At 36.8% G+C, this 22,469-nt stretch overlaps 1 protein-coding gene across 1 annotated transcript in view; it reads right to left on the bottom strand.

Annotated features, from left to right (window-relative positions):
• Positions 1-21,683, bottom strand: part of Pgant2 (polypeptide N-acetylgalactosaminyltransferase 2) — a 65,238-nt gene extending 43,555 nt beyond the window's left edge. The window contains exon 1 of the mRNA XM_011316390.1: positions 21,233-21,683. Coding sequence (XP_011314692.1) covers positions 21,233-21,322 — 90 coding nt within the window. The 5' untranslated portion in view covers positions 21,323-21,683. The remainder of the gene's footprint in view (positions 1-21,232) is intronic.
• Between the last annotated feature and the right edge of the window lie 786 nt (positions 21,684-22,469).

The raw sequence follows: 22,469 nt of genomic DNA, 5'->3' as shown, positions 1-22,469 counted from the left end.
AAATTTTTTAATTGTAGATGTGTTATTTTCCTATTAATATCGATATAAATTATTTGACCAGTGAACCGAGTGAGTTCTCGATGAAATTTCAGCGATACTGAGTATCCAGGATATTTTTTAATGAATACGATAAAAAAAAAAAATTTGAGATACGAAATTTAATTTCGCTTATCTCCTCAAGAGTGCACGTTTTCCGGCAATTAAAGTGACTTTGAATCTGCAACTGGCAGCTCTAGTCATATAGATTCAATACTTGAGTGGCTTATGAGCCATGAGGAGAGTACCTTCCGCGTTTTAATGTTTCAACCCTGATCATTCCAGAAGACCTGAAAGTAGTAGAGACTGTAATTGGAGAAGGTTTGCTATCATTTCCGTACCAATAACCGAGACGATTATGACACCAGGACAATTCAAAACGACATTGCCCATGAGAAAGAGAAAACAACTGGATTTAATTAAATTACAATTAGCCCACTGGTTTTTTTTTTTATTCACTCTGAGTTTACGACTTTCAGATGCTGTGGGTGGGGCTTTGAGAAAACATATCTCAGATTCATAATTATTTGTAAGAGTTATGGGCCACTGAGCCACTGCATAACGTGTTATTACTTTGCTTTCGGCTTCAAGGTTTTCTACATTCTTGAGTAATGACCGAGTCATTATAAATGGTGGATGATAATATTCATGGGATATTGACCCATTAACATAGTGACAGAGAAAATCAGTGCATTGAATTGTTCTTTTTTTTAAAATCCTGATGTAACGGAAAATGTTGCGATAAAATATTTATCGGTCAGATTTAACCACGGGTTCGTGGTGGCGGATCGGTTTCGCCTCACGGATCTTATCCTTATTCGAGATATTTCGAGATATTTCAAGATATTTCGAGATATTTCAAGATATTTCGAGATATTTCAAGATATTTCGAGATATTTTTAAATCGATTTTCTTTTTCCTTTTTATAGAAGAAAAGAAAGTAAATTGTTAATTAAATCATTCATTCTATATTTTTCTTATTAAAAAAGCAATTTGATTCCAAAATCGTCCCGATTTTTTGGATGTTTCAAATGTTTTGAATTTTCATGCTTTTTCAAGCTTTTTCAAGCTTTTTTAAACTCGATTACAAATCTCCCATTTGAAATTAAAAGCGTTAATATTTAGATTTGTAATTATTTTCTACTCAAAGGGACGATTTCGCAAGGCTCGAAAATAATCGGCTGATTTTTTCACCGGTAATTTTCCTCGCTTTCTACCGCAATGCTAATGCCCATCGATTTACTCTATTTTTCCCTCATCAGGCGCGAAAAAATGATTCCTCCGTCGCAACACGAGGGAGACCCCTCGTGTTTACGATTTCCCATTAACGAAACCATTTTTCCCCCATTATTTTCTTTTTCATTTCCCAGAGAAAAAAGAAAAAAAAACAACAACGCAATTACCAGTGCTGCTGCGAAAATAGAAAAACCGTGCAGTAATACCATGTGCTAAAAATAAACGATAATTGATCAATTTTTAAGATAAAAAACCGCTGTGTCAAAATAATATTTAGTCCTGCGAATCAGTTTACCCCGACTGCCATTGGAAGAGATAAAAATGAAAGCTAAACGAGAATAATTCGATCAAACAGCGTTGAATCAACCGGATTGTAACATCTCTCCAGAGAGTCATCCAGAGAATTGGGATCAATGCAATTTAATCGGAAATTGCAGATTCATATTTTTCTTTTTCACAGAGAAAAAGAGTGAGAATGTACCGTATGACTACCCTACGAGAAATATCATAGGCAAAAAAGTAGACCACGAGGTTGTGTAATAATTTACATCAGAAAAACCGAGAGAAATTTTTCATAAAAATTCAATTACCCATGAATTCTTTTCGCTAATTCCTAATCTCTTTATATCCCAAGTTTTTGCCATTCCATTTATCATTGAAACAAGGCAATTAGTGGTGCCAAACGCGAGATTCCACTCCAAAGTGAGAGGATACTTCCGACGTTTTAAATTTATGGTACATCACGGTAAAAGTGAAAGGTGTAGAATACATTAAACCAGACATTGGTGAGAAATAAAATAAGAGCACTGGCACCAGTAAAATCACTCTTCCCCCTCTACCAGAATCAGCCCTATAAATTTTCAAAACATCAATCTCTCAAAACAATGCAAAATCTTTTTTACCCAATAACAACAAAGAGTTGGTCGTCAGTTTAAAATTATTGCGTAAATCCCCAGCAATTGCATTGTCTTATCAATTTTCCATTTTCATTTTATTTGAATTACGTCTCAATTCCATAAAATGTACCTCGCCGAAGCATTCAATTTCCCTCCCAGAGGATTAATGCTGATGATGATGATGATGAGGGGTCAGAAAATTTTTACAGATGCCGTTAATAATGTCGCATTGAGGAAAATTGAAGGACCGAGTGCAGAGAAATGAGAGAAAAACGTCAACTATCAACGGCAGAGATACCAATTATCGTTACTCTGCACTTTTCTGACCTACACGTGTTTCAATGGAAGCGAAAATAAAAAGGAAATGTTACTTAAACCCCAGGCAACCGGAGTAGAGTCTTTTTCCAGGACATCTAAGGGACCGTTAATTAATGGAGACTATTTTTTGCCCCAACACTTGCGTCCACAATAGTTGAATTACCACGTTCATTTTTTTCTCGCTATTCACTGAACAAAAAATTTTAAAAAAAAATTAACTAAATCATCAATTTGAATCGCTCATTAATACTAAATTGCGAAATACTTGATAATTCGATTATGAATCAATCCCGCGTTAATAAATCATCACGGGATTTATAAATTAAAAAAAATTCAACCAATTACAAATTAATTAAAAGATCTTTCGGTGGACGATATAAAACCGCGAGTAAAATATTCACCGGAACAATTGCTGAATAGGTACAGAGACATGAATCACAAACCACGACAATTGAATGCGTTATCGCACGTCTGTAGTGTTATGAATGGTGGGATAAAAGCAGAGTGGAAAAATAACGATAATAATCAGCGACAATAGCCATTCGTCATGAAAAGAGAAAAGGTGAGAAATAGAGGAATCAAAGGGAAAATTTACGCTTCAGATAGCCAATTTAAAAATATATCAAGAGTTATACATTCTCCGCTTTGAGTACGACTATTTATTTAATCTTCTCTCAACTATTTCCCGTTCTGTTGAAAATTATAACATAAAATGATCTGACGATGCGTGAATTTTATTATTTCTTTACGATAGAGCAATGTGCGGTGTATTTTGATATTTAAAAAAATATATTCACGGGTATAAAGAGGATGAAAGGATGCGGAGCAGTGAGTTTTACGGTTTTCCCTCGTCCCTTTCGTAAATATACGAAATACGTATACGTATAGTAACATGTTGGGGTAATAAAACAAGTCGGAAAACGACATGTCGTTATCTGAGTCGTACCCCAACGATAAAAATCACTCTCTTATTCCATCTCTCGTCGGAGTCCCCCACTATCTTGGAAACATATTCTTAGAGAAAGATCTTAGAAAAAAAAATATAACCGGCTAGATATTGCGTTCATTTGCAATAAAATTTTTTACCCAGAATCTATAGATTTCACTATACCCTTAAAAACTCCTTGAAAATTCAGTCACAAAATCGTTTGAATTTTCAATTATATGAGTTTTAATTAAATTTCAATTACAAACAGTCACCGCATTTGCCTTTTATGTTGAAAATTTGAAAAATTGGGTCTTTCATATTCAATAATAATAAATAGCTGACGACCTGCGGGCTATCAAAACGATAATAATAATAATGGATTGTTCACTGAACCCTTGAATTTTAAACAATTTGATATTTCCACTAAATGCCTCACTCATGGAGAATTATTAAAAATTTCAAGTATTTCAACTAGAAATTTGAGGAGTAATTTTCCGACAGTGTAGAGAATAAAGACTTAGTCGAGCGAATATTTCCACAAAACGTGAAATTTCAATAGAACAAATAGTACCAGGTAAAGCGCTGGAGCGGGCGAAAACTCAGAGGTTTCAAACTCTTGGAAAAATGTTCAACCGAAAAGGAACTGAAGAAAGCCGACGGACAAACGTAGGAACGAAATTAAGAGCCCGAGTGGTTGAACGTAATCTGACTTCTGATTTTCGGGGTGTGGGTTGAAAACCCAGGAGCAAGCCACGAGATGAAAGTGGAATTGAGGAAGTGTAGAGGAGGAAGAAACTTGGTCTGACGCCGAAACGGGGAGTTGTCTTCCACTAGCTACCAACCCCGAGTACCTCATTCCATTTCGTTGTGCAAAGGGTTGGCCTGAACTTTTCGTCAAACTCACCATCGACAATCACGATTCATTCATTCTGCTTCAATTTACGGTTCAGCTGTGGTTGAGTCAAACTTTGCTTAAGGCATTTGATTAAACATCTATGAATGTATCAAAGCCCTTTAAACACAAACTTGTCGCATTACACGTAGCATAAAATAAATTTTGCGAATAACTTAACAATTCCCAATGAAATTTTCTGTAAGGGCCACACAACTTTCCTCTCCTCATGATACTCTCCTCTCCTCCATCAAATCAAAGAGAATATCCATCATCACCTTATCCCCTAATTAGCCCCACAAACAACTTAAACCGATTTTTACGTTTAATTCCGGTGAGTGCAGATGTGCCTGAGAAATAAGAATGAACAAGTAACAAGAAAATGAGATTAAAAGACTAGTTGGTACTGGAGTCAGAAGATGGGAAAAGTTGGCATCGTCCACATTTCTCAGGTCACCTTTTCTAACTTCACTGTATCTTATTTTTCCCCCAGCACTTAATTTTCAAACTTCTCGCTCAATGTTTGAATAATGCCATCTCTATCTCTGAGTTCTCCACTAGAAACTCAGTAGAGGCGAATTATTCTGATGATAAAATTAATGGTTAATTATGATTTCCATATACGAGGTTGACTGACTAATCAACTTAGTAAATATGATACAGCAACATCGTTGATAAAGGGAAATGCCGAAACTCCATCAAAGACTCAGAAACGTTTATATGTTAGAGAAAGTTATAGACTCGGGTATTCCTCCAGTGTATTGTACTTTGGGAAACAGTTACTGCGTGGCTACAGATGGGTCGACGTAGATGAAGTACCTTGGTGCATTAAGGCTAAAATCTTTGATGATGAGAGGAGACAAGAAACCCTACTAAAAGCAGAAGGTAGTGCAGAACTTTGAGAGATTGGATGACAGGGAGATCTTTGAGCGCCAGAAGGGTTTTCCGTTCTGATTATCATTTTCAGGGATAACCCCTTGCTCCATTTACAGTTTCAGACAATGTGTAGTGTAATAAAATGTCATAATTACAGTAAACTGCATAAAACATTATCACGAGGGAGTGATAATGCTCCGTTGGCTACCACAAGCTACTTCAGACAAGCTACCTTCAGACCATCACATCTCCACCAACTTCTCCGACTCTACGAGTAATTGCGAGTTTCGAAATGATCCGAGAGAATGCAGAAGTGAATATTTTATCTCGAAAATTCAGGGCCTTTCAAATCTCTCAATATGACACAAAACGCGTTACGATGGGCCACGAAAATCCCCAGACGACCAATCGATATCCTTCACCCCCAATCCACGACCACTCGTTCGATAACTTCTCAACGTTCCACCGTGAAAACCCGATGAACAAAAAAAAAATGAAGAGAATCGAGAAAACGCGGTTGGAAAAGTTGCACACTTCGATCAAGCCTTTCAACCCTCTCTCGTATAGGTGAACTTTCAAGGGTCCATGTTGTCTTTATCCGAGTAAAAGTATTTCCAGAGTCCTAGTGCACGTGAGTCAACCCCTTCAACTTCCCCCAAATTCATCTTCTCACCGATTCACCGAAACAACTGGTATTGCCATCATACCTTGAAACTCTCAAATAGTCCAGCCAACTTCATATTTTCTAATTTCCGGATATGACAGTGAAACGGTGAACGCAGACTTCATACTTCGGCTTTCCAAACCCATCGCCACTCCAGAAATGTCAATTGCAATCACGTCTGTCTTCCCTGGTTTGTCTCGGGCTGATGCCAACAATCTTCAACTTCTGGACAAGTGAAACCCAAACTTGCCCTAACAACTCTAACTCTAACTCTCCAGTATGTTTATAGAGCACAAACTGCATACAAAACAACCGTTCAATTGCTGATTTTCATTGGACAGAGATACACATCCGGAGGGCAACATCAAGTCGCAAGTCAACCATCTCAACTTTGAGTTATGCACTTGATTGTTGTCATAATAAATAAAAAAAGACCTCAGAGGCACTATCCATCATTTCCTAATTTTAATGTCCTCAAATTGTTAAGCAAATAAAAGAGAACGAGCTAACAGTCAGCAGTTTATCTCCCCCGTCACGGAAAACACTAAACCAACAAATGAATATCCGAGCTGAAACTCGTCTAATCAAATCCTAAAACAAGATAAACATCCCAAAGTGCTACCGATGTTACAACAAAGATTAGGAGTCGCGTAAACCCGTCATAAAGTCTCACCCAAGGACTAACCCAGAGCCATTGGTCTCACCCATTTACTCGAGTAACTGGCAACACATATGCTGTGAGTAAGTACCTCTGTCTCAATGTATTCACATGGTGTATATGCATGTAGAATTGAATGGGTCGAATCCTACATTAACGCTGAGGCCAGTAAACAAGCATTTCTGGTTGTATTCGGTTGGTCTAGAGCTGAGTGGATGGCCAACTGTCAGAGTCTTCCCCGGAGAAGCTTTACGAGACCAACTTATGAATTAATATTGTCATATGTAGCTGAATCAACAAGACCATATGTGGCTCACAAACTTCATCAATAGCTACACAACTGCAACACTAAATTCCATATTGACAGACTACTACAGCTCGTCCGGCTAGATGAATATAAATCGGTATTGATTCCATTCAATTTCATGCAGCTGAGATTATTAAATTCTCAAACAAGAAATTTTTATCATTAGAGAAATTTAATGACACAAATTCATGTCTTGAGTTTTGATCTTACAGTGGAATCAATTTGGATCAGTTTGACTGGACACTATGTCCAGTAATCTCTCATCAATTCCGTTATTAACTCCACTAAAATCTCGACGGCTATCAATTGAAAATCTCCCAACAGCAACTTTAATGAAATTATTAAATCGGAAACACTGGAATAAACAAAGGTGTATAACATAATGGCAAGGAAATTTGAGAGATGTCTAGAGCACTCAGCGTAGTTGCCTGGGAATTCAATACAATTGTTCGACCAGTCCCCAGGAACGTGGGTAATGGCAAGAGCTTCAGTGACTTCAACAGCGATTAGCAAACTCAGTCAATATTGCTGTTCATCAGAAAGCTCTCCAAACATATTTACTAAACTAAATATATTATATCTATTCATAACAATCTGTGAAACGTATGAGACATATTTTATATTGTCTTCATTTGAGAGAAATCAGACGAGAAGAGACCATTGATTGAAGATACCAACATCGAGTCAGATGAAATCAAATTAATTAAAATTCAGAGATAACCAGATGTAATTCGAGAGCAACGAGGAACTCATCAACTTATTCGATATATACAAAATACTTCCACTCTCCAACGTAACTCCTCGTCTTTCCAGAAGGTAGGGAATATCGATTATACCCTGAATGACGGATGCAATTAGCAAACGGGTGCGGATATCACGACGTTGGATAGAACACACTGTACATTACCCACCCCTTTTGCTATCATATATCGTCCACCGAGAGATTCATCGATCTCTGACGGCGATTGACAGCAATTAGAGGGAGTTGTTGTCTTCGATGAAATTTCAGAAGCTGTGGGAATTAAAAGCAACCCGACTACAGGGACCAATAACCCATAAACCGCACCAGCTAATCGCCCTAATTCGACAATCATGTGAATGATTTTTATTTCAGGATATACTTCGAAGATTACGATAACACCAAGTGCCATTACTTATCCCACTATAACCATGACAATTGTCTTTCTCACATACTCCAGGAACTCGAGTTTATCCTACCGGATGTCTGTCGAGTGAAACAGTACATAGTTAATGTACTGAGTCAGTTTTACTGCTATTTACCACTTGACTTGGTTGTGTTTATGATCGGGACCTGAGGTCAATGGAGAATGAAGATTTTATGTCATCTGTGAGATACGTATTTTGCCCAATCTAATCCGCAAAGATAAATCTACAGAGTATTCAGGAAACGCTCGAGTAACGCAACGCCTCCGATTTTATGGACCAGTTTATGGACAAGTGAGGAACTATTCCTCCAAGTATTCATTTTTCAGTCTAATAAATTATAATGTATTCATTAGTCTCACGGTAACTTGAATATTAAATACCCACGACGTGCGTTGATAGCCGTCGGCCACCAGAGAAACGGTTATACGATTATGAGATAAATTAATGACACTTAACGCGAGTGCCAGAAGATTTAGGCTAATAATTGGGTAATCTTTCGTTAATTATTCGTCGGGCTTGTGGTGAATTACAACGATTTATCATTTTAAGGTTATTTAAGGTGAAAGTAAAGGGAGTGCGAGGCAGAATGAAAAATCATGAGCCACTCCAATCTCTAAATGAATTACCTGTTCTTTCTGTCTCATCATAAAACAAATTTAACGAGAAAATCAAACCCCCGGGGAGGACTAGAGTGAATGGAACCAACTCCTCTTTATTGACAACCAATCGTAAATCTATATACCCTCATTTATGAAGAAATGTGACTTTCAGTATTCCCAGGCGATGGTATTAGCTTCGATGATAAGACGTCCGACCTCCATTGTTTGTCCAACAAACCGCCTTGAAAAATGGATTTCCATGTCACTCCGTTTCTTTGCGAATAACTCTTATTCTTCAAATACCCCTAACGTCCATTTAATATTGAATATTTACCAAAAACTAGATAAAATTGTAATAAAAAGATTCCACAAATCCCCACACCTGCCAACCGGAAATACCACCGTTCATTCAATCGAGCATTCATTGAATAAAGTAACAGTCATTGTTCGAATGAGTGAGTGAAAAAAGGACAGATTCATCTAGGTCATCGCCGCGGTTTCAATCGCTGACTTCGCATTTTATAATTCCTGCGTACGCAGTGCGTTTATAACGCGAATTGAATTAAACAACTTGATTTCAGCTGTCGTTCGCTAATTCAGAGTTACTCCTTTCAGTTCAGAATGAATGAAGCCCATGTCAATGAAATTGTGCAAATAATTCACTGAGGTGCAAAACCGCACTGACATCAATCCATAACAAAATTAATAGTCCTATTGTAAATATGATTTTGCCAGTAGCTGATGAATATCATCAGTTGCCCGCGCAATAGCTCGATCCATAGTTAAATAATTCACCACCAACTTTTTTAATTTTCTCAAACTTCTACTCGTAATACTCACGGCAAAACCACTACAGAGGGGCCATAACCTTCTCGTCATAAAAACAGGAAATGCTGCGTTACGCCTGCAGTGCATGACGGTGAATACTCTTTGGGCTTTATTCAACTTTTGATTTTTGCTCAACTAACAAAATCATAATCCATGAACAACGGATAATCCGATTGAAATTCAAATGAAAAATGCTAACCCTTGAGATCCCCAACTCTTCGAATCTTCGATTGCATCTATCCTATTATCGAATAATGACAGCGATGTCAAAATCAATAACGAAATACCAAAAAATGGCAAATGGTTTTTCCTGTGACAGCGATGAACAACAACAACCCGGAGCCCAAACGACACCTCTAAAATTATTCAGTAATTAATGAAAAGTTATCCCTCGAGTGAGTGTATGCGATTAAAGCCTCAACTGAAATAACGACTGCGACATCCACTACCGGATGAGTTTCAGGTTTTTGGATGCCGTTAAATTCTCTTTTATAGTCTCACACTGGCTGACAACTTTTCATAGATAGGATAGCGTCATTATCAGGGTTATGAGACGAAACGACAATGGCAGTTGATCCTTTGTTCTCGAAAAAGTCATGTAATTCAGGAATGAAACGAATAAAAAAAAACGAGAATTAAAAGAGAATGGAAATGAATTGAAACGTTCAACTCCTACAGATCAATTTCTACCAAAAAGTCATAAAACCTATTGGAATAAATTCATTCTGATTCTTGTATGGTTCAATTGAATAACAGAATATCGAATAGTATCTCAGATGATCTCGGGTGTAATCAATAGAACGCGTGATTATGACAGTCGACAATCAGATGGTCGATTACGTGTCTCAATCAGGCGCATCACCCCTCAACCTCTCCAGGACAAAGGCTCCTGAGCACTTGTGTTGTCCTACCTACAATATTCAGGTACATCGTCATGCATTGTTTAACATCCACGATCCTCGTGAACGTTGAATTGCACGGGTCGTTACATTCGTATCATAAAGCCCCCGACGACGTCATTAGACCCCCCCCAACTCAACCATTACTCATCAAAATAACCGACTGCAACCGAAATAGCAAGAACTGCCCATAAACAATGATAAAACGACATATTTATTATTTTTCCCATCTCGATCTACGCGAAAATAAATTCAGTTACTAAACTTTCAACTAAATAATTCAATAATTTTTAACCGTTTTTTTGGTATTCATGGAACTACATTGAGAAGAAAATCTAGTGAATTAGAAAAAAAATTCTTTTGTCATTAACAAATGAAATTAATAAATAGTGGCGAGTATGTATATAAATTGAGAAATAACAATTTATTTATCCAAATATATTTTCTACTCCTCACTAAATCGGGTAATCACTGTTTAAATACTCCCATAGCATTTACAAATATCGAATATATTTTCTTGTGGTTAGTAAGTATTCCCGGCAAAAGAATTTTTTTTTTCTCTTGTAGCCCCGAGGGATGAAACCGAAAGACCCAAAATTGAGGAAAGGTACGACTATAACCGACTTATACTGCACATGTGTAATTCCAGTTGCTAAATATCGAATTGAATAAATTTGTTTAAAATAAAAAATGATTATTTATTGTATATTAAGATACTGGAACGAGATGTTTCAACTTCTCAATATAGTATAATAATTTAATAATTTAATATGAATTAAATGATGCATTTTTCTGTTTCGTTTTTATATAACTACGCGAAGAAGAAAATGTCGTTTAATGAGATTAAATATTTGTGAGGGCAAACAAATGGATTTACAACATTTTCCTGAATTGTTGTCTCGATGTAATTAGAGGTGATGTATTGGATTTGTTTGAGGGGTAGTCATGTATGATTGACGGTTTGGGTAAGGGAGGTATTGAAAATTCTAGCGTGACGAGTTTTAAATTCCCCCTCGTTTCAGGATCGGGTATCAGGTGTACAACGGCATAATGCAAGTGTCTCCAATATCGTATTCAATAAACCATTGTGTATGCGCCATCACGAGCCTCGGGGTTATCTGAATTTTCATTGGGGACATTGTGAGGGTGTTCATGGTGATTTTATCATTACGAAGTCTTGGTGTATCGCGAAATACTTGGAAATTTATCGAGCACTCGGGTCGTTCAAGTGCCGGAAAATTCTCGCCTTTTCCATCCCTCTCGTCCCATTAACTCACGACTTGGCAATAAAAATTTTTACAGTTCATCATGAAAAGTTGAAAACAAGATCTCTCAATTTCTTCAATGCAACCTTCAATACTTTCCCAAAATTTGAATAAAATACAACCTCAATCGAATTTTTATCGGCCTCTCCGTACACGAAATATTCACCAAAAATTCCCCACTTTTTGTAATTCATCAGGGAAAGTGGATAATGCAATTATTACAGAACAATTACGAAATTTTCTCATAAAAATTACGATACGGCTAGGTAATTATTTTCAATTTCTCGTTCGCGTGTTTTTGATTTTTCCAAAAAAATCTTGCAAAATCCGAGAATTTTCGGAGTATAAAACGAATTTTCAGTTTGACACGAATGGAAATCCCATTGACATGTGATGTACATTCGAGTAACGCAATGGTTCTCTGTGAAAATAGCGTAACCATGTATTGGTGGCACGTTATCCACGAATTGAGCGACAGCCTTTGTCAAATTTCACGCTAGCTAGCTATCATCAGTTTCAAGCTCACTGATGTACACACATTGTGGCCATCCACCAGGTGCAGAACTCAACTTGCGGTGTGTTGAGTTTGATCAAAAATCCCAATTGAAAAATGAAAAACTAGTGAAAAACAAAATAATGCTAAAACTGTACCTAACAAGGAATATACCTCGAGTTGCGAAAACAGTCGATTTCCGTTGGACTTTGGAAAACAGATAGTTGATAACATCCCATATAATTCTGAAGGATCAATATCACACTTGACAATGGATGAATGAAGTCGAGGGGAGAATGGAAAAGAAGTAACAGAACCAGACGGTTCTTACGTGAGTGAAATAATGAATGAAAATGTATAGCGGTGGTCTAGCTCAGAAAAACCGATCGAAACACGATAAATCTTGCAGTCCGTTGGGTCTCGGGAATAAATGAAAGGAGTTAAAAATTAACTCCCGGTGATTCCTCTTGGTGCCATTGACGGTATACCCTCAATGCGCCTCGATTCATCACAATTTTCAACAGCGAATAAAAAAAAAGTACGATTAATTACCAGAAAAAATAAAAGCCCCAAGAAAATGAAGAAAAATCGAGCTCCACATCAAATCCTCAACTCCATTTATTTATAACTTTCTCAATTTTACCTTAAAAATATCCGGATAATAATTGAACTCGAATACTTATTTTTCACCCATTTTTTCAATCTCAATTGCCCGATTCTTTGAAAGGATAAATTTCTCGAATCGAGTATAAATATATTTATTAATTCATGAATTTTCAGGGGACAATTACGCTGTGGTACTATCTACTCTTTGATAAAATTCCATTCGAGTCATAAAATAACAGGCCTGATTGTTATTCCCCGGTCCCTCGACCTAATTAACTCCGAAAAACAATGGGAAAGTAAATTGGAATGAATATAAACCCGAGATATAGTGTTTTGGCGAGAATATTCCAGAGTTTATTTCGTTCCGCAATGAATAAACTAAAAAAATATGTGGGGTTTGAGTGATGAGTGCAGCAGACGGTGGAATTGAAAGGAACTTTGCTCCTTGTATATATCGACACCATCCCTCAGTTATTCTTTTCAATTTCACCTCTCTTTTCTATCTGCTAAAAAATCCCCTACCATCTGCCGAGATACAACCGATACTGTATATTTTATCTAGTCGTTGAAAATAATAGCTATTGAATAATCGATCTGTCATGTATTTTCTTTCCATCAGCCGGTGAAATTCAGCTGAACAACTCCAGATTTCATTAACGAGATTTTGAAAATTTCCGATTTTTTAATCAGTTTATCATTATGCCACTTTGCAAATATAATGAGAAAATTTGATAATTCAAAGATATCGAAAAAGATAAAATGGAAAAAAAATCCACTAATGGCTTGCCGGGCGAAAAAAAATTGTGATCGAAATATTTTCGAAAAATTCTCAAGAAAATCTGAAAAACTATTTGAATTTTTTTTAACACGGAAGGAAAAGAAATCGGAAAATAAAAAAACTTCATTTTTCAATAATTTGTTATATCCTTTAAAGAGCAAAAAAAAAACAACAAAATTGAACAAAAAAAAATACCCTGTCACCTCTTGGATTTTTTTCATTTTTTTTTTCAACTTACTTAAATTAATCGATTCTCGTTCAATTCTCTATTATTGCTCAATGATCGATTTTTATCTCAAGGATCAACCAGAGAATATATCTATATATATATGAATCATATAGATTATATAGATATAGATATATATATTGTGATCGAATTTGAGTGACACAGCGGCAATTTTTTTAGCGAAATTTTTACAAAATTTTATCTCAACTGTCACCGCGAACATTCTGAATGACAAAGACACCTTTCAACGACAAAACCAGTTCACACGGGACTCTCAAAAAAAGTAGTCCGCTTTTCCCCCCCTCCCCCGACATTCTTTCAGATTATTCCGTGAAAGTAGAGTTTCACATTTGAAATTCTGCAAACACCAAAACCTCAAGTCTCCCCGCAAAAAAAATAAAATCCCACCTAAATTACGCCCCTGAAATCGTAAGTCAATCTGCCCTTTACGGTTATCCTTTTCCCCATAAATTTTTGAATCATTCAATGTCACGCGATATGAAAAATGACTTTGTCCGGATAATGGAAAAACAGGGGTTGAACAAAAGAAGAGATTCCACCCCGAATAAGAATTTTTCCAGGATTGTGAGAGGCGCCTTTTTCCATCGGCAATTCTTCTTTATTTCACCATCAGTGAATGCCAATATAGATCGACTGGTGGGAACCATGCCAAACTATTTCACGGCATAAAAGGTAGTGGGTTTGTACCGGAAATACGATGGGGGTGAGTCAAAGAGGCCGATCTCCACCCATAAAAGCGCAACATTCTCAAGTTGCGGAAAAATCAACGATCGCCCTTTTCTCATACCACCAGCCGGAAAACTTCTCCAGAGGCTTTGCGACCCCTGGATATCCCGAGATATCATCCCCTAATCCTGAACGACTGAACCCCTCCCAATCCAGTGTACCCCAGTGTACCTCGTCTCCCAGACGACAGCCACAATATCAATAAGATTAAACATTTCAATATCGTGAACGCACGCGAAATTAAATTTCTGTCTTAAAAATTATTTAGTTTTCCCTCGTCAATTGCAATGTCAAAAATATCCCCCCAAAAATCGAGAAGAAAATCGGTAACTCCCCATGCGATTATTCAATCAAGGCCTGCGTTAATTATTAAACACTAATTCGTTAATTAATTTTCTCATATCGTAGAGCAACAGGAAATTAAATTATTCCATAAAAAATTATGAACTTTTCCTTCATCAATTGGAAGACCGAAAACATTCCCCCGAAAATAGAGAATAAAATCGGTAAACTCATTATGGAGAAGCGATTCAATCAAAACTTGAGTTAATTAATCAACACAAAATTGTTAATTAATTTCTGGATGGAGGAGAGCGAAGTAAAAAGCCACTGGGTCCCTTAAACGCTCTCGAAGTTGGTAGGAAAACCGCGTGTCACCCCCTTTTCATCCCTCTTATCCCTCAACCCGATTAGTTCCTTCCCTTTTTCATCCTCGATTCTGTCTCCAGCAGTTGCGCTCTGTAGGGAATATCAACGGTACCACCACACTCGCAGTCTAATTACGTTGAATTACCCCCGGCCATCAAGCCGCTAAAAAGAGTCAGGTGTGCAATGGAAACCCTAGACCACGCCATTGCTGAGTGGTGAAGCGAAAAATGTCAGAGAAAAAAGTGAAAAACAAAAAAACAACAAAAATTGAACAAAAAAAAATACCCTGTCACCTCTTGGATTTTTTTACACCTCATTCTAAAAACCAAAGCCGATTAAATTTCATCTGGGGATTTATTCCTCTAGAATTCATTGACCTGAAGAAAATTTGAAATTAAATCGAATCTTCAAAAATGTTTCATTAAAATGAGATTACTATTATTCACAACATCAGAGAGCCGCGAAAAACTGAAAGAATAAATCGTTGAGGATTATCAAAAAGAAGAACCTGTCACCTCTCGACTATCTTTTCACATAATTTCGCAATCCAAGCCGATTAAATTTAGCCCAAGGATTTTTTTCAACCAAGAATTAATTGACACAAAGAGATAGATTAAATCAAATTTCGGGGAAAATGTTGAAGAAAAATTCCAGAATTGCCAGTTAGCAAGATAAGAGAAAGCAGTGAGTAAAACAATGAGAATAAATTGTTAGGGATTAGCTTTCTTGAATGAAAGGAGAGTTCTCGTGACCAAAAAATAATGGTTCTGCTGGTTCACCACGTTAACTGACCAGCTTAATACATTGCCTGGATACACGTTATAAATAGTAAAGTGAGATAGAGTATAAAGTATACCCGAGAGATGTACATTCGCGTATTTTGCAGTGATGCCTCGTTGGCTTTGTATTTTATCGGCTCGATTACATTTTCGTCTCTTTCCCCAACCACTCGGCCCAATTAAACCCGCGGCCTCCATCACAAAATCACACCAAAAATCATTTTCCCCGGCTAATGCATTCGATAACACCATCAAAAGCCTTTTTAATCAATTTACTAATTGACCAATTAATCGACACAGCAATAAAATGCCTCATTCTCAAAAAAAAAAAAAAAAAGTCAAATTTGTTTTTTGTACTTGAGGGTAAAAGTATGAGTTTCATTTTTATTGGAGAGCTTAACGAATTAATGACAGGGATGTTTAATGGGTAATGAAGTGATGTTCGATCAGCATTTTTTCGTTGAACAAAAAATCATGATGAAAAATTGTTCAAGGAGTAATTGCGGTTAAATCCATTTGCACGCACCTAGGACACGGTTTGAAGCTGTACATAGCAATTGAACAAGGGGGTGAAATTGTGAGCAAGGGGTTTTGTGATGCGTGCACCGACTGCATACCACTCGTCCTATATTTCGAAAAGCACTCGAGGCACTCAAAACCCCATGTAAAATCTACCTGGAACACGTTCTCCTGGGGCCTATCGATTTTATTCTGCACGATTTATTTCCCATGATTTATTGCTTCTTCAATTCTCTATTTTCCATTCTACCGTTGGAGAAAGAAATTCAGAGGATTCCCCATTTCTATTTTCACCCGAAAATTAAACAATCCACTTCCAAGTTAAATAAGTCATTATTTATCCGTTAATCATGCAGACGAAATAAGTCGACACGGATTAAATGTTTTACAACAAATCTCAACACCAAAAAGAACATTTTGGAAAAATTTGTTTGGAAATTCATCGAAAAATATTTAGAAGATAGTGAATAAAAGTTTTTTCGCAAAATTTTAAAGAATCAAATAAAATGTTCCTCATAAAAGACTATCTCGATCATTTTTTAAAAATCAATTTTTTTGTTCTCCAGCTTTTTTGGCTCATAAAAAAAAAACTCCAAAACGTTTTCCGAAAATTCCTCAAAAATATGACAAAATATTTCGATCACGATTTTTTTTTACCCAGAAAGTATCTGGTGAGTTTTTATTTCTCGAGTCCCCCCGGTTTATCCAAAATGCCCTAGATTTTCCAGCCATCGCATGAAACATTGCAGATAAATTTTTGCACAGCCAATAGCAGGAGAGAAACAAGTGTTGCACCTCTGCACTACTGTTAACCGCAAAAATTTCTCGTGGTCTCAGTACCCCAGCCTGAAATGCCGTTTCCAATTATTTTTATCCCACCAATGGTTTTTTTTTAACCGCGTCATTATTCTTATTATTCCCGCAAAATGCCTTTTTGTTTTTTTTGCCGTTTCATGAATTTTCCTACGTGTCGCGCACAAGTTTCATTAAATATTTTTGTGAGATTGGATTAACAAAAGGGGAGAGGATAAAAAGTCGTGGAAAAGTTTTGTTTCCTCTTCCCCTTTGGGTGGAAGAAAAAAAAATGTCAAAAGAGTGGGCAGTGGATGTTCATGTGGGTTACGTATTCCAGAGGTGTACCTAGTGTACAGTGAGATAATATTGATGGCGGTACTTTTGCTCCAGAGGATGCCATAATGCATAACGCTTGATACTCTTGATAGTACCCTGTACCTAGATCCTCGGCTTACTTCTCGAGACATCAAATGCGTATTTGCGGGATAAACCGGATTCACATGATATATTTCATAATCATATTTTTAAATTTTTCAAATTTTGAATAACGCCATCAATTTCTTCCCCAGAATAAAAATCGTACGATTTTACCATCACTAAATTTTTCAATGTCATATTCAATCATTAAAAAACAAACTCATCCGCATTTCCATCTGAGTTTATAGAATAATATAGAATATATCATGAATCAGCAATTAAAAAAATTAAATAAAAATCATTACGCGAAAAAAAAATTAACTGGCTAGCCAATAAAAAATTATGCATAAATTTAATATCACTTTGTCATTTTACCCGATATTTCAAATGTAATTTTCAAACGACACATAATACCCTAAAAAGCTCTTGCTCCCTCTCAATAATTACGATTCTCCATAATATGAATTTTAATTAAATTTCTATGAAAATTTTTTTCAACTGGGTTTTGCCACTTCAGCCCTTCGATACTGATTCTCAACCCCAACGCTGCATTCCCCGGAATAATTTTTATTGTTCCATTATTCAACCCCTGAAATGCTGTCATAAACATGTCATAAGCGCATTAGATCGCGGAATTTTATCGGGTGGAAAAAAATCCTGGGCTTTCAGGGAGAATAAAAATGAGAAAAAAAAAATTAAAAATAAAAATATGTGAGGGACACAGTGCGGCATTTCGTGTGCCGTATCTGTTGGAGCGGAAATGGCGCGAAAAGCCTCAACGACAATGCACAACCCCAGGCCCATACATACTCGACAATAAATATCGTAAGAACAGGGGAAATTGTCCGGGTAAATATATAAGCCGCGAGTGGATCGAGCGATTTGGCCCGATTTGCCGTTCATCCATGACATCATTGTTTTCATCCTTTCGTATCAAGGGACCAGTGTACGCAACATTGAGCATCCACTGGTCAGTTAAAAACCCATTATCCTAGTAAATTATTTTTATTTATATCTAAAAGGTATTAACCCACTGATTCTCCATGTATAAGATGGACAAAAAAAAAATTATTTGCTTCACTGCTCAAAATTTCTTGACATTTCAGCCACAAAATCGAATGAATTTTCAATTATAGGAATTTTTCATTTAATTTCAATTAAAACCGGCCATTGATTTCTTTATTTTTATTTATTTTGAAATGACAGCAAATTGATCGTTCCCTTATTATTTGACTCAAAAATAGAGAATTACTAAAATATCAAAAGGATGAAATGATTCGTCAATGGAGATTTGTAAAAAAAAATTCCAATGATTTTTGGAAAAAGTTTGCAATAATTTTTTTGTCGTACAAAAAACTTTTGAAAGGTTTTCCCACCACGTCTCGCCCATTTTCAAAAAAAAAATCCCATAACAAATTTTTTTTCCTAATTACCAAAAAAAAAGAAACCAAAACTTCAGAAGTGACTTTTCATCAGACAAACAAATTGGAAAGCTCTCCCTCTGATTTCCCGGTCTAAGTCCAGGATGTCTCCTATTTTTTATGTTCAACTATTGGCCGCAGCAATGGCGGTTGCACTTACAAATTGAGACCCATCTCGTGGTTTAACGAGCGACCCGCGGCGCTCGTTACAGCCCTCTGAGGTAAAATGTAAAAAAAAAAAGAGAAGAAAAAGAAAAACCCAGAGCTTTCCAACGTGAAAGAGAGAAAAAAAAAACATCGACAAACAGGGAATTAAACCCTCTCGTTATTTCGACAGGTCCATAAACTGGGAAATTTCGCGGACAGAGAAGAAAATTGAAAGGTTAATTGAATTCCTTATGAAATTCACTGAGATGTTATAACACATTTTCCTCGGATACTGACGCATACCGGACATTAACCGTAGAACATCTATTAAAACTGTAACGTGTACTTGTAAGACTTGCCAGGCATTCGTGCCAATCATACGAGAACGAACGAGGTTACAGACTAAACATGCATCAGTTCTATATGTGCATCCGAGGCATGTCACGAATGCTACGTATTTCTATATTTAAACTTCTCTTCTGGTAGACTGTTTAAAATTTGAAATTTCATTCACCACTTCATCTGAATTGTCACCTATAACGGTTACCATTCAATTCCAATCGAGAATTCAAAACGAATGGGCTTTTATGTAACATAATAATTGAATTCACTAGCAAAGTGGTAAACTACGATGAATGAATTTTTTTCGAGACCAGTTTCCTGCCGGTATCTCGGAACTGAAGAAACTTAACAAATTTTTTGCGTGAATATTTTTTATAGAATAAGATGAGAGCTACAAAAAAGGTATCTGTGAAAATATCGTTATCTTTCTTTAATTGCGAGGTACTGGCTAAAATAATATAATATTCATTAAATCAACTGATTCGGTAATGAATAATACATAAATTTGCCAACAAACTAAAAGATTTTTTTGTTTCAAGAAGATCCTAATATGAAGATTCTATAAAAATCCTCTGTTCATGGAAGAATCCACTGAATTAGAAATATCCTACACACCACTTTGAAAAACACCAGTCATTTTTCCCCAGCCTTTGAGAAAAACGGAGTGAAACCGACGAAAAACTAAACATCAATGGAAGTGAAAGAAAAAAAGAAGAATCTCCCAACGGAAGTGTATTCCCTCTGTCCCAAGGGTGGAAAACACGGAAGAGTCCATGAGAAAATATAAAAACAATGGTTCACAAGTGCACGATTGTTATTACAGCTCAGCTATTCGCTTTTAATCTATCAAGATCAGTAATACAATAATCGGTTTACGAGCCAGCGAAAACGAATGACATGCACCTTGAATTACCGGGAGAGGGAAAGAAATGCTTTCTTTTCTCATCACTTTCTTCATCATTCATTGATGGTTGCGGTGCCAATCCAATTAATATCCCCCCAAAAAATGAGAAACCTCAAGCACGCGATAAATAAATGCTTTTTCGGAGACAATTCTCACTCACGAAACGATCTCGATTATGAAAAGCAACAAAGTAAATGTTGGAGAGATTAATTACTCAAGCACATACACATTACTCTCCCCCCATCCCTTCCACCCACCCTTTGTGCCCCTTGTCATGAACAAGTCACCATGTAATTTTGCGTTGGGAGATTTCAACGAATAAAAAAGCGGGGGAAAAAGATTTTGTATTTTCAGGAAAAATTCTTCAGTTCTACGCCGAGATAAAAATGTGACAAATATACCCATGCCCATATACCCATGGATTGGTCGTTTGAATTACCTATAAAACAAACGAGCTAACCTCATATCAAAACAGCTGTATTCCCCCCCAGTTTTCCAAGAATTTTTGTACATTTTCATTTGTTTTCATTTTCCTCGTGTTTACATGCGGCTTGAGTTCATAGAGAAATAGTACCGAATTAGCAATGCCGAAAATTTTAAAAGATGGTAAAACTCGTCTTCAAATGACGAATAATAAAAATGAATGAATTAAACAATGCAACTCAATCCCCGGCAATTTTTCAAGCAATAATAAACAACCACCCTGGCCGGTAAAGTGCGCAGGTTTTTTCGCCGCAAAAACATTTGACGATCAGCCCTCATCCCCAACGTCAATGTTCTCATAATTAATTCCCCCATAAATCCAAAAATCTTGGAATAAATAATGAATAGTATCACTCACCTTGCTATCTCGCGATGTGTGATAATAGTAAACACAGACGAACATCCACGCGCAAGACAGGAGAAGAACAATTTTCACATTTCGTCGCATTTTAATTTCCTCCAATTGTTTATTCACACCACAAAATCCACGTGCGTCTAACGTGACTTCAACCCCCAAACATTCACCACCACTCCACCCCCAGACACCCACCCTTTATCCGTCACTTTTCGTTGAATTTTATCGACCGACGAGAGTGAACTTATCTGTCGGGCGAACACACCACTCGCGAAATTATTGCAATTACATTCGTACTCTAACGCAAATAAATAACTGGCATTTGTGATTATGAGGGTTGCACACACACGCGATTGTTGATTACCTCGGTTGTCTGTCATGCGATGTAGGGTGATTGTCAGTTTTTAACCGGGAAACGGATACGAATGGAGATGTGGTACGAGACTGCCGGCAGTCCAAGCCGTACTGTTCAGATCCGGGTGTCCAGCAACGACTCATCGTCGCCGACGCCAGATGGCGCCGCCTGCGCCGCGGGATCACCGAGTCTCCACGATATGAACCGAGTGAAATTCTTCGGGATCACTTCAGTCCACATGCCGAACAATCTAAAAACAAATTTAGCAATTAGATTTTGTAGAGAGTTTTAAGTATTGGATAAGTATTAAGTATTTTTGAGGGAAATTTCAGTTTATGATTACAATTTCGTGAGGTAGAAATCCCGCCAGTTTACGGGCCTTTTAAATATTGGAAAAAACCGGGAAATTATTCAAAATAACCGGAAATCACCTCGAATCCGGAAAAATCAAGTAACAAACTTTTTTTTCAATTCAGGCCCAGGGCAGATCTACGATTTTTGGAGGAGGAAAGTAACTTTTTGTAATCTAATTTCATTAACGGATAATAAAATCACCAACACCCGCAAAAAAATGAGACTAAATACTAAAAAAATGATCCCGAGCTCTTGCTGATAAGAGGCTGAAATGAAGATTCTCGATTTCCCTCGAAATTTATTTCTTGGAAAATTTCCTGATATCAATATCTTCATTCCTTTCACCAGAAATTTCAATACATATTACCTAAACGAGAGTCCACGTACCATTTCTACCATATTCGTCGTCTACACATACGAGTTGAGGGTAAATATCGCGCAGCGAATGTTGGAGGCAAACGAATGGCATGGGCGCTCAGCATGCTGTGCACCCGTGAATATTGGAGCCTTTCACCACAACTACCCCCTCCT

The sequence above is a fragment of the Fopius arisanus genome, unplaced genomic scaffold (genome assembly GCF_000806365.1).
Source record: "Fopius arisanus strain USDA-PBARC FA_bdor unplaced genomic scaffold, ASM80636v1 scaffold00007, whole genome shotgun sequence".
NCBI lineage: Eukaryota > Metazoa > Arthropoda > Insecta > Hymenoptera > Braconidae > Fopius > Fopius arisanus.
Note: the sequence above shows the minus strand (reverse complement) of the source record. Positions and strands in the feature narration are given on the sequence as shown.